At 37.5% G+C, this 13,665-nt stretch overlaps 1 protein-coding gene across 1 annotated transcript; it reads right to left on the bottom strand.

Moving 5' to 3' along the window:
- Positions 1-752: 752 nt before the first annotated feature.
- LOC119826108 (non-histone chromosomal protein HMG-17-like) lies at positions 753-9,439 on the bottom strand. The gene is made up of 2 exons (XM_038347123.2): positions 9,187-9,439; positions 753-922 (listed from the first exon to the last, which is right to left on the bottom strand). Exons 1-2 carry the CDS (start codon positions 9,437-9,439, stop codon positions 753-755), a joined length of 423 nt encoding a protein of 140 aa, XP_038203051.2.
- Between the last annotated feature and the right edge of the window lie 4,226 nt (positions 9,440-13,665).

The raw sequence follows: 13,665 nt of genomic DNA, 5'->3' as shown, positions 1-13,665 counted from the left end.
ACCTCTTCAGGTATGTAAGTATAATCTCTTTCTGTCTCTCTCTGTTTCTCTCTGTCTCTGTCTCTGTCTCTGTCTCTCTCTCTCTCTCACACACACACACATACATACATACACATGTATACACACATGTTCACACATGCATGAATACACACACATGCCCACATACACAAAGCAGCATTTGTGCATGCAAACACAAGCCTGCACACACGCATTCACATACTCCTATATAAATTGTACATACACACATGTACTTACCTATACACACATTCATGAATGAACCTATGTACAGACACATACTCATGATGAATGCATAAATATACACACATGTGCACATGCAACCATGCACAAACAATCATGCACACAATCATGATGCACATGCAATCATGCACAAACAAATGAAATAATACAAATACACACATGCATTCATGCATACACACAGATAAATGTGTATGTACATACACAGGCACAATGGAAACTGTGGTCTTACTATGCAGAATGCACTTTGCATTCATCTGCTCACAAACATATCAGGCTCTAAAGAATTTGCCTTGGAGTGAGTGGCTGCATGGCCAGATGGTCCCGGAGATCTGAGTTCAGGCCCCCTCCAATTCCCTAAATTGTTCTGGCCATCCAGTGGGGGCATGTTCCCGGCTACTGGCTTTCTTTACCCCATTCCATCTTGCCCCCAAGCACTCCTTTTCATGGGCAGGGTCCTTGAATCCCCCAACTGAGCCTACTTTGGGGATAGGAGTCTAGGGAGCCAGAGGAGAATGGTCCTGCTGCTGGGGCTTCTTTTTACTATACCAGCTTGCACCCCAAGCTACCTTTTTCTCTTTGAGGTCCTTGGAGCCCAGCAGAAGACCCTGCTCCCATGCTGAGGAGATCCAGAGTGGTAAGTGAGTGCCCTCAAAGCCACATGATCCTGGGAATTGAATCCAGATCCCTTCAAATTGCCTAAGATTTTCTGGCCATTTAGCGGGGTGTGTTCCCTGCTGTTGGATTTCTTTACCCCATTCCAACTTGCCCCAAAGCAACCCTCTTCATATGTAGGGTCCTTAGATCCCCTACCACAGCCTGCTTCCGGGCAGAGGGAATCTGAGAGCCCACTCAATTGCTGAGGGGACCAAGAAAAACTCCCAAGTACACAGATAGCCATGGAAAGATTGAACCAAAACACCAAGACTCTGCTGGCCTCAACTGAAGGAAGAGATGGGCAGGTGCCAATGCAAGAATTCCTCCAACAACCTGAAAATCAACATGATAACACAAGAATTCGGCAAACACTCAACAGGAAGACTTGAACACACTAACCCAAAAGAAGTAGAAGAAGTCGACTTTAAACATAACCTAATGAAAATGATAAAGACACTTAAATAGTAAGTGAAAAACTCCCTTAAAGAAATTGGAAAGGGAAGACAAACAAAAGTTAGAAGAAATTAATAATTCCCTCAAAGATACCCGAGAAAACCAAGAAAAAGCAATCACACAGGTAAAGGAAACATTTCAAGACTTGAAGACCAAAATGGAGGTAATAAAGAAAACAAACAGCAAGGGATGGCTGGATATAGAAAATCTGGGTAAACAAACAGGAAGTACAGAGACAAGTATAACCAATAGAATACAATAGATAGAAGAAAGAATGTCAGGTGCTGAAGATACTATAGAGGAAATAGACTCATTGATCAAAGAAAACATCAAATCCAACAATTTTTTAACACAAAACATCCAGAAAATCTGGGACACCATGAAAAGACCAAACCTGAGAATAATAGGGGTAGAAGAAGGGAGAAGAATTACAGCTCAAAGGCCCAGAAAATATATTCAACAAAATTATAGAAGAAAACTTTCCCAACCTAAAGAAGGATATTGCTATGAATGTACAAGAAGCATACAAAACACCAAATAGACTGGATAAAAAAAATCCCCTCACCATATAATAATCAAAACACAAAATATACAGACTAAAGAAAGAATATTAAGAGCTGCAACAGAAAATGGTCAAGTAACATATAAAGGTAAACCTATCAAAATTACACCTGACTTCTCTATGGAAACCACGAAAGTCAGAAAGTATTGGATAGCTGTGCTGCAGACACTAAGAGACCATGGATGCAAGCCCAGATGACTATATGCAGCAAAGCTTTCTTTCACCATCGATGGAGAAAACAAGATATTCTATGACAAAAACAAATTTAAACAATATGTATCCACAAACCCAGGCTTACAGAAAGTACTAGAAGGAAAACCTCAACCCAAGGAAGCGAACAACATCCACAACAGCACAGACATTTGACAACCCCCCACTAATACAACTCAATGAAGGAAAACACACAAAGTCTACCACCAAAACAATAACTGGAGATATCAGCCACTGGTCATTAATATCGCTTAATATCAGTGGACTCAATTCACCTACAAAAAGGAACAGGTTAAGAGAATGGATACAGAAACAGGATCCAACATTCTGCTGTTTATAAGAAATGTACCTCAACCTCAAAGACAGACACTACCTCAGAGTAAAGAGTTGGGAAAAGGTTTTTCAATCAAATGGACCTAAGAAACAAGTGGGTGTGGCTATCCTAATATCTAACAAAATTGATTTCAAACTAAAATCAATCAGAAGAGATGGAGAAGGACACTTTATACTCATAACAGGAACAATTCATCAAGATGAAGTCTCAATCCTGAATATCTATGTCCCTAATATAAAATCACCCACATATGTAAAAGTAATTTTACTAGAACACAAATCACACACCAAACCCCATACACTAATAGGAGGAGATTTTAACATTCCTCTATCACCAATGGACAGGTCAACCAGACAGAAACTTAAGAGAGCAATAAGAGAACTAACAGATGTAATGAATCAAATGGACTTAACAGACATCTATACAATGTTCCACCCAAACAGGAAAGAATATACTTTCTTCTCAGCATCTCATGGAACCTTCTCGAAAATTGATCATATAATCAGTAACAAAGCAAACATCCACAGATACAAAAAAATTGGAGTAACCACCTGTGTCTTATCAGATCACCATGGAGTAAAGTTAGGATTTAACAAAAATTCCACCACAGAAAGCCTACAAACTCATGGAAACTGAACAACCAACTACTAAACCACCCCTGGGTTAAGGAAGAAATAAAGAAAGAAATTAAAGTGTTCCTTGATTTCAATGAAAATGTGTAACATGAGGGTCCTGCTTATTGGGTTTTCTGTCCTGCCCAGTATCCCACAGCCAGAAAACCCCAAAGAAAATCACACAGAGGACTCCATAAGATTATAAACTGATTGGCCCATTAGCTCAGGCTTCTTATTAGCTCTTATCACTTATATTAACCTATTATTCTGATCTATGTTAGCCATGTGGCTCAGTAACTTTTTCAGCCGGGCAGATTACATACTGCTTTTTTAGTGGTCTAGCCAGGAGTTCAAAGGGAGTTTCCTGCTTCCCAGAATACTCCTGTTCTAATTGTCCCACATCTACTTCCTGTCTGGTTGACCCACCTATATTTCCAGCCTGGCCAATCAGCATTTATTTAAAACATGATTGACAGAATACAGACAATTCTCCTGTACCAAAAATGAAGACACAACATACTCAAACCTATGGGACACTATAAAAATGGTGCTAAGAGGAAAGTTCATAGCACTAAATACCCACATAAAAAAATGGAGAAAGCTAACATTAGAAACTTAACAGCACTACTGAAAGCTCTAGAAAAAGAAGAAGCAGACTCACCTAGGAGGAGTAGAAGACTGTACATAATCAAACTCAGGACTGAAATCAACAAAATAAAAACACAGAAAACAATCCAAAGAATCAATGAAACAAAGAGCTGCTTCTTGAGAAAATCAACAGGATTGACAAACCCCTATCCAAACTAATCAAAATACAGAGAGAGAACACTCAAATTAGCAAGATCAGAAATGGAAGGGGGACATAACAACAGACACAGAGAAAATTTAGAGAATCATTAGGTCTTACAACAAAAGCCTGTACTCTACAAAATTGGAAAAATGTAAAAGAAATGGACATTTTTAGATAAATACCACATACCAAAATTAAATCAAGACCAGGTAAACAGTTTAAATAGACCTACAAGTTCTAAGGAAATAGAAGTTGTCATCAAAAAGCTCCCAACAAAAAAAGTCCAGGGCCAGATGGTTTTAGTGCAGAATTCTACCAGAACTTCCAAGAAGAGCTAATACCTATACTCCTTAATGTGTTTCACTTAATAAAAACAGAAAAATAATTGCCAAACTCTTTTTATGAAGCTACAGTTATCCTGATACCAAAACCACACACAGACTCAACCAAGAAAGAGAATTACAGACCAATCTCACTCATGAACATCGATGCAAAAATTCTCAATAAAATGGTGGCAAACTGGATCCAAGAACACATCAAAAAAATCATCCATTATGATCAAGTAGGCTTCATCCCAGAGATGTAGGCCTAGTTCAACACATGAAAATCTATCAATGTAATCCATCATATAAATAAACTGAAAGAAAAAACCATATGATCATTTCATTAGATGCCAAAAAAGCATTTGACAAAAATTAACAGCCCTTTATGATAAAATTCTTGGAGAGAACTTTTAACTTTTGTCTTTTTGAGACAGGTTCTCTGTGTATCTTTGTCCTGGAACTCCATCTGTAAACCAGTCTGTCCTTGAACTCATAGAGATCCACTTGCCTCTGCCTCCCAAGTGCTGGGATTAAAGTTGTGTGCCATCACACCCAACTACTCTCTTTCTTTTTTACTTTAAGAACTTTTTTTTTAGTTTTTTCAAGACAGGGTTTCTCTGCAGCTTTAGAGCCTGTCCTGGAGCTAGGCTTTGTAGACCAGGCTGGTCTCGAACTCACAGAGATCCGCCTGCCTCTGCCTCCTGAGCGCTGGGATTAAAGGCGTGCGCCACCACCGCTCAGCTTACTTTAAGAACTTTAACCTTTTTCTTTTCTTTCCCAAACCAGTATAAATTTTAACACACTGTAAACCATTTAGAGGTTTTCTTCATCTTTGAATCTCTCTTTACTGTATATATCTCTTTTTCTGACTACAGGAGTACTTTAATTTACCAAGCAATATGGTTGGGATTAAAGCCGTAGCTTTGACGGCTGGATCCAGCCCATTTCTTAGCTTTATGAGATTTCAGCCTCATGGCTGAGGTACCAGCAGGAGGCACATTTATTGCCACAACTCTATGGCATTTTAATATCCTTGTAAGCAAGCAAGCTGTAGCAGTATGCTCACAAGTCACACTCAAATGCTTCGTAGTCGGATTGCCTGCATGAAAGAGTCAGAGTTTGCCCTGGCAGGATGGCCCAGAAAGCCAGCATTTTAAAATGGTGCAGCTTTTTTCCTGCTGCTGCTGAAAACTGAAAAGCATGTCATCAGCTTTTCATCAACACGATTTAAGTGTTTTGTGGCAGGACCGCTTAAAGAGCGGCAGGGTTTTGCAGCTAAAGCTGAGTGAGGAAGCCTCTCTTAAATGAGAGTGCTTTCTTGTCTCTAGCAAGCAGAGCAGACCCAAGAAATTGCTACTATCAAGAAACCATGCATAATGCTGTTATCTTGTTCTAGAATTACTTCCCAAGCTGTCTCAGGTTTTATGTGGATGCAATTGTCCACACATTGGTGCCATTCTGTAACACTAGACTATTTAGATGTATACATTTCTAAGCCTGGATGGAAGGGGGAGGGCCTTGGACTTCCCATAGGTCAGGGTATCCTGCCCTCTTTTAGGGCTGGAGAGGGATGGAGGTAGGGTGAGTGGGGGAGTTGGAGGGAAGTGGGAGGAGGGGAGGAAGTGGAAATTATGAATAGTATTATTTATTATTTTATAAAGTAATAAAAAATAAAGAATTTGCCTTTTCCATAATGAATTCTCTCCGCTATGCCTGTTAATTATGTCACCTGGACAGCCTCAGCCTCAACTACAAGCCTGTCTGCTACCTGTAGTAATAGTGAATCTACTGTTCTGTGAATAACAAAACCACCTCATCCTAGAGATCTTTACATGTAGATTAAAATCTTGAACTAGAATAAAGTGACTGCATTCAAAACTTGCTAGTTATGATCCCTCTGACAATCTCTCTTTGAGGTTTAGACTAGAAATGTCCAGTAGAAAAAAAAAACTTAACACTTAACATTTCAATACACAGAAGAAAATGCTAGGTGTTTAAATATTGTGTTGGAAATAAGGAAATAGTAATCAAATGGTTAGTTTATCAAAGGGGTCATGCAAAAATACTAGCCTGAAATAAATTAACTTTACCATTTAACTCCAGTTTATAACCAATATTTAATGTACATAGTTTGTGTTAATTTTACAGTGTTTTTGGAAATTTTTGAATCCCTTATGCAAGGAATATTATCTAAGAATATATTTATCAATACTGAAAAATCTTTCCACCATTATTTTATGTCAGAAGCATTTTAACATATGTTTCACTTACGTGTTCCTGACAGACCTCCAGGTATTTCCAGGAAAAAACTATTGATAGATGAGCAAAACAAAGATAGACATCAATTTTTATTTGCCACTAAAGTGAGTTCACAAGGGTGAGATAAAGTATGGAAGCAATTGAATGTCTCTGAATTAAGCTCTTTATTTTTTTCATTATGGTTGTTTTTATTGAGCTATATTTTTTTCTGTTTCCCTACTTTGCCTCCCCTACTCTTCTACACTCTCCCATTATCCCTATGCTCCCAATTTAACCAGGAGATCTTGTCTTTTTCTACTTCCCATGTAGATTAGATCCATGTATGTCCGTCCCTCTTAGGTTCCTCTTTGTTGTTCAGGTTCTCTGGGATTGTGAATTGGCAGGTTTTTCTTTGCTTTATGTTTAAGACCCACTTATGAGTGAGTACATGTGATAATTGTCTTTCTGGGTCTGGGGTACCTCACCCAATATGATGTTTTCTAGATGCATTCATTTGCCCGCAAATTTCAAGATGATATTTTTTTTAATATTGTGTTAATTTACCACATCTTCTTTAACCGTTATTCAGTTAAGGGGCTTTTAGATTGTTTCCAGGTTGTGGCTATGACAAATAGTGATGCTATAAACAGAGCTGAGCACATGTCCTTTTGGTGTGATTGAGCATCCTTTGGGTATATACCCAAAAGTGGTATTGCTGGGTCTTGAGGAAGGTTGTTTCCTAATATTCTGAGAAATTTCTATACTTATTTCCAAAGCACCTGTACAAGTTTTCACTCACATCAGCAATGAAGGAGTGTTCCCTTTATCCCACATCCTTTCCAGCACAAACGGTCATCAGTGTTTTTGATCTTGGCCATTCTTCCAGGTGTAAGATGGAATCTCCAAGTCATTTTGATTTGCATTTCTCTGATGGCTAAGGATGTTGAGCATTTCCTTAATGTCTTTGAGCCATTTTAGATTCTTATGTTCAGAGTTCTCTGTTTATGTCTGCACTGCATTTTTTATTTCATTATTTGTTCTGTTGATTACCAATTTCTTGAGTTCTTGATATAAATTGGAGTTCAGTCCTCTGTCCAATGTGGGGTTGGTGAAGATCTTTTCCCATTCTGTAAACTGGTGTTTTGTCTTATTGACCACGTCTCTTGCTTTACAAAATTCTCTCAGTTTCAGGATATCCCGTTTATTAATTGCTTCAGTGTGCTACTAGGGTTATATTTAGAAAGTGGTCTCCTATACCAATGCCTTCAAGTATACTTCCCACTTTCTCATCTATGAGGTTCAGTGTGATTGGTTTTATGCTGAGGTCTTTGATTCATTTGGATTTGAGTTTTGTGCATGGTGATAGATAAGGATTATTTTTAGTCTTCTACATGTTGATATTCAGTTATGCCATAACAATTGGTTGAATATGCTTTTTTCATTTTATATTTTTTGCTTTTTGTCATAAATAAGGTGCTTGTAGGTATATGGATTAATGATTCCATTTGTTCTCTTGTCTATTTTTATGCCAATACCAGGCTATTTTTAGTACTGTACCTCTATAGGAGAGTTTAAAGTCAGAGATTGGATTGTCTCCAGAAGTTCCTTTATTGTACAGAATTGTTTTGCCTATCCTGGATTTTTTGTTATTGTTTTTGTTTTTTCTTATGAAGTTGAATATTGTTCTTTCGAGGCCTGTGAAGAATTTTGATGGGATTTTGATGGGCATTGCATTGAGTCTGTAGATTGTTTTTGGTGAGATTGCATTTTTACTGTGTTATTTCTACCTACTCAAGAGCATGGAAGATCTTTCCTTTTTTTTTTTTTTTTTTTTTTTTTTTTTTTTTTTTTTTTTTTTTTTTTTTTTTTTTTTTTTTGGTGTCTTCCTCAGTTTCTTTCTTCAAAGATTTAAAGTTCTTGCCATACAGGTCTTCCACTTATTTAGTTAGAGTTACTCCGAGATTTTTTTTTCCAAGCCAAACCATATCCAGCTTTATTAAAGACACTTTCCATAAACAATCATGGTTTTCCAGGCAGAACATGGGCAGACAATCAGTAACAGTATACAAGAACTTCCAAACTCCCTTCTTGTATCGACTACCAAAATCAGAAAGCCACTATAAAACCCGGTGAGTCTTCATTGGATGCTCTCAAAAGGGGGAGGAGTTTAGAGTGAGGGCTGACATTTCACATTGAGGATGTTGTTTCACAACTTTTCACAAGCCAACCCTGACTTTCAGGAAATGAAATGAAAATGGCAGAATTATCAATCTGCAGATCCACAATCTTCTATAAAAGGAACCGCTGCGCTTTTGAGGACACTCAATGATATCACTGCAAAGTCCAGATTGCCCAACAGACTGGCAAAACAAATTTGGGGGTCAGGTTCCAACAGGGCTCTGGTCTTAAGGGAGTTAAGTCTATGTTGATGGTACAGGGGGAGGAGGATATAAAAATGAACATAGTTTTCCCACACAAGGCATGTGTGCCATAGTGGCCACGTATGTCAACATGTCCCCACAACGTCTCTCCTGGGAGCCAAGAGTAGACTTTCAAAATTATCAGGGAAAGATGTTTTCCATCATCAGCTTGGGAGACACTGCCAGTGACACATGTTCCCCCCTACCCTGACTGAAACAATGAAGGGTTCTGTGTGCTAACAACATAGCTTTAAAAAAAAAAGGTAAAACAAACTTCTCCATTTTTATAAAACTTGATAAAAAAAATAGTATTTCAAACTGTACAAGCACCTTCAGCTTTTTGTGCCTGGTCTGTTTTGGTGTCTCCATTCTCTGCAGGATTATTGGCATCCTTACCAGCATTGGCCTTGCCCTTCTTCCCCTTGGGTACCTTCTCTCCCTTCTTTGCAGGGACCTTTTTAGGGTTGGGCTCTGGCTTTGGAGGAGCAGGTTTAGCAGACAACCTTGCCGATCTTCTCTGTGGCTCATCCTTCACCTTGGCTTTATCTCCTTTAGTTTCCCCTTCAGCCTTTCTTTTGGGCATGGCAGTGGCGGGGGTGGGGGTGGGCGGGGAAAACATTGGCGCTGATCGCGGGGCTGCAGCGGTGCCCGGTTCATCCAGGGGTTGTTCTCGCTGTTTCTTCCTACTCCGAGATATTTTACATTATTTGTGGCTATCGTGAAAGGTGATATTTCTCTGATTTCTTTCACAGCCCATTTAGCATCTGTGTAAAGGAGGGCTACTGATTTTTTTTTTTTTTTTTTTTAGTTAATCTTGTTTTCTACTACATTATTGAAGGTGTTAATGAGTTGTTGAAGTTTCTTAGTAAATGTTTTGGGGTCATTATGTATACTATCTTATCATCAGCAAATAGTGAGAGTTTGACTTCTTCTTTTCTGATTTGTATCCCCTTGACCTCCTTTTGTTGTTTTATGGTTCTAGCTGGAACTTGAAGTACTATATTAAATAGATATGTAGAAATTGGACAACCTTATCTTATTCCTGATTTCAGTGGGATCACTTCGAGTTTCTCTCCATTTATTTTGGTGTTGGCTGTTCACTTGCTATATATTGCCTTTATTATGTTTAGGTATGTTCCTTGTATCCCTGCTCTATCTAACACCTTTATCATGAAGAAATATGGTATTTTGTCAAAGGCTTTTTCAGCATCTAATAAGATGTTCACTTTTTTTCAGTTTGTTTATACAGTGCATTTATACAGTACATTGCCAGATTTTCTTATGTAGAATCATCCCTGCGTTGCTGGGATGAAGCTAACTTGGTCATGGTGGATGATTTTTCTTATGTGTTCTTGGATTCAGTTTGCTGGTATTTTATTGAGTATTTTTGCATCGATGTTCATGAGTGAGATTGGTCTGAAACTCTCTTTTGTATTAATGTCTTTGTGGTTTGATAATTGTAGCCTCATAAAAAGAGTTTAGCAATGTTTCCTCTGTGTTTCTATTGTGTGGAGCAATTTGAGGAATAATGGTATTAGTTCTTTGATGTGGGATTCACCTCTTATGGTGTGATTACCATTGGTTAATAAAGAAGTGGTTTGGGGCATATTGCAGCACAGAATAGGGCAAGGTGGGCATTCCACACAGATAGAGGATGAAAGAGTAGGTAGAGTCAGGGAAACACCATGTAGCTGCTGGAGGAGACAGATTCTGGAACCTTACTGGTAGTCCAGAACTTTGTGGCCATGCTCAGATTAAAAGAGATGGGTTAATTTAAGATACGAGAGTTAGCTAGAAAAGACACCTAAGCTATTGATCAAGCAGTGATGTAATTAATATAGTTTCTGTGTAATTATTTTGGGTCTGAGTGGCCGGAAAACAAACAAGCAGCCTGCAACTACAATTCTTCTTGGAAAATCTTGTATAATTCTGTACTGAAACCATCTGGTCCTAGGCTTTATTGTTTTGGTTGGGAGACTTTTGATGACTGTTTCTATTTCTTTAGCAGTTATAGGTCTATTTAATTTGCTTATCTGGTCTTGATTTAATTTTGGTAAGTGATATTTGTCCAGAAAGTTGTCCATTTTCTTTAAGTTTTCCAATTTTGTAGAGTACTGATTTTTACATATGACCTGATGATTCTCTGGAATTCCTTGGTGTCTGTTGTTATGTTCCCCTTTTTGTTTCTGATTTTGTTAATTTGGACATTCTTTCTCTGCTTTTGGTTAATTTTGATAAAGGTTTGTCTGTTTAGTTGATTTTCTCAAAGAATGAAGTCTGTGTCTAATTGATTATTTGTATTGTTTTCTTTATTTCTATTTTGTAAATTTCAGCTCTCAACTTGATTATTTTCTGACATTTGGTTCTCCTGGGTGAGTTTGCTTCCTTTTGTTCTAGAGTTTTCAGGTATCTTATTTACTGACTAGTGTGGGATTTTTCCATCTTATTTATGTAGGCATTTAGTGCTATGAACTGTCCTCTAAGTACTGCTTTCATTGTGTCCCATGAATTTGGGTATGTTGTGTGGTCATTTTCATTGAATTTTAAGAAATCTTTTATTTATTTATTTATTTATTTATTTATTTATTATGTATACAATATTCTGTCTGTGTTATGCCTGAAGGCCAGAAGAGGACACCACACCCCATTACAGATGGTTGTGAGCCACCATGTGGTTGCTGGGAATTGAACTCAGGACCTTTGGAAGACCAGGCAATGCTCTTAACCTCTGAGCCATCTTTCCAGTCCCCAAGAAGTCTTTAATTTCTTTCTTTATTTCTTTTTTAACCCAATGGTGATTCAGGTGAACATTGTATAATCTCCATGTGTTTGTGGGCTTTCTGGAATTAGTGTTGCTGTTGAATTCTAATTTTAATCCATGGTGATCTGATAAGATACATGGGGTTATTACAATTCTTTGGATCCATTGAGGTTTGTTTTGTTACTGAGTATGTGGTCACTCTTTTTGAGAACCTTCCATGAGGTGCTAAGAAGAAGGTATATTCTTTCATGTTTGGATAGAACATTCTATAGATTTTTGTTAAGTCCATTTGAGTCAGAACATCTGTCAGTTCACTTATTCCTCTGTTAGGTTTCTGTATGGCAGACTTGTCCAGTGGTGAGAGTGGGGTGTTGAAGTCTCCCACTATTAGTGTTTGTGGTTTATAGTGTGATTTAAGCTTTAGAAATGTTTCTATAATATAAGAGGGTGCCCTAGTATTTGGGGCATAGATGTTCAGTATTGAGACTTCCTCTTGATGTGACTTCCTTTTTACTGTGACTAATATGAAATGTCCTTCTTTGTCTCTTGATTGATTTTAGCTTGAAGTCTATTTTGATAGATATTAGGATAGCTATACCAGCTTGTTTCTTAGAAACCTTTGATTAGAACATTTTTTCCCAATCCTTTACTCTGAGGTGATATCTGTCTTTGGTTGAAGTGTTTCTTCTATGCCACAGAAGGATGGATTCTGTCTTCATATTTAAACTGTTAGCTTGTGTCTTTTTATAGGTGAGTTGAGTCAATTTATATTAAGGGATATTTATGACCAATAATTGCTAGTTCCTGTTATTTTAGTTTACATTGTTGGTGATGTTATTGAGTGTGTTTTTCCCTTCTTTGAGATTTGCTGCTGTAAAATCATCTGTTGCCAGTGTTTTTGTGGATGTAGCTAGCTTCCTTGGTTTGGAGTTATCTTTTTAGTACTTTGTGTACGGCTAGGTTTTAGCTAAATCTGGTTCTGTCATGGAATATCTTATTTTGTCCATGTATCGTGATTGAAAGTTTTGCTGGGTACAGTAGTCTGGATTGGCATCTGTAGTCTCTTAATGTCTGCATAACACTTGACCAGAACCTTCTGGCTCTCATTTCTTCCATTGAGAAGTCAGGTATAATTCTGATAGGTCTGTCTTTATATGGTGCTTGACCTTTTCCCTTTGCAGCTCTTAATATTTTTTATTTATTTATGTATGTGTAATGTTTTAATTATTATGTGATGAGGGGACTTTTTTTAATCCAGTTTATTTGGTGGTCTGTAACCTTCTTGTATCTTCAGATGTATATCTTTCTTTAGGTTGGGAAAGTTTTCTTCTATGATTTTGTTTAATATATTTTCTGTGCTTTTAAATTGTACTTTTCTCCTTCTTCCATCCCTATTATTCTTGGTTTTGGTCTTTTCATAGTGTGCCATATTTTCTGTATATTTTTGGTTAAGCTTTTGTTAGATTTAACATTTTCTTTGACTAGTGAGGCTATTTCCTCTATTGTATCCTCAGTGCTTGAGATTCTTTCTTCTATCTCTTGTATTCTGCTATTTATGCTTACATTTGTGGTTCCTGATCATTTTTCCATGTTTTCCACTTCCAGAATTCCTTCATTTTGTGTTTTCTTTATTGTCTCTATTTTGGTTTTCAAGTCTTGAATCATCTTTTACCTGTTTGATTGCTTTTTCTTGAGGGATTTGTTGATTTATTACAATTTTTATTTGTCTTTTCCTCCATTTCTTTGAGGAAATTTTTCATTTCTTCTTTAAGGGCCTAAAACATCCTCCTCAAGTTATTTTTTTAGGTTATTTTCTTCTGCTTCATCTATATTGGAGTGTTCAAGTCTTTCCATTTTACAGTCAACAGTTTTTGTCGGTATTGTGTTGAACTTTGTGGTGTTGAGTATCTTCTTGCCTTGTCTATTGATCTGTTCCTCTGATTGGTGTAGTTGGAGGTGATGACTCTTCCAAGTACCAATGGATCCAAAGCTCAGATGGGTGCTCCTCGTGGTGGAGTTGGGACCACAGTCCATTCACCCTAGAGGTC

Source organism: Arvicola amphibius, chromosome 11 (genome assembly GCF_903992535.2).
Source record: "Arvicola amphibius chromosome 11, mArvAmp1.2, whole genome shotgun sequence".
NCBI lineage: Eukaryota > Metazoa > Chordata > Mammalia > Rodentia > Cricetidae > Arvicola > Arvicola amphibius.
The sequence above is the reverse complement of the archived record's forward strand: the minus strand, read 5'-3'. Positions and strand labels throughout refer to the sequence as shown.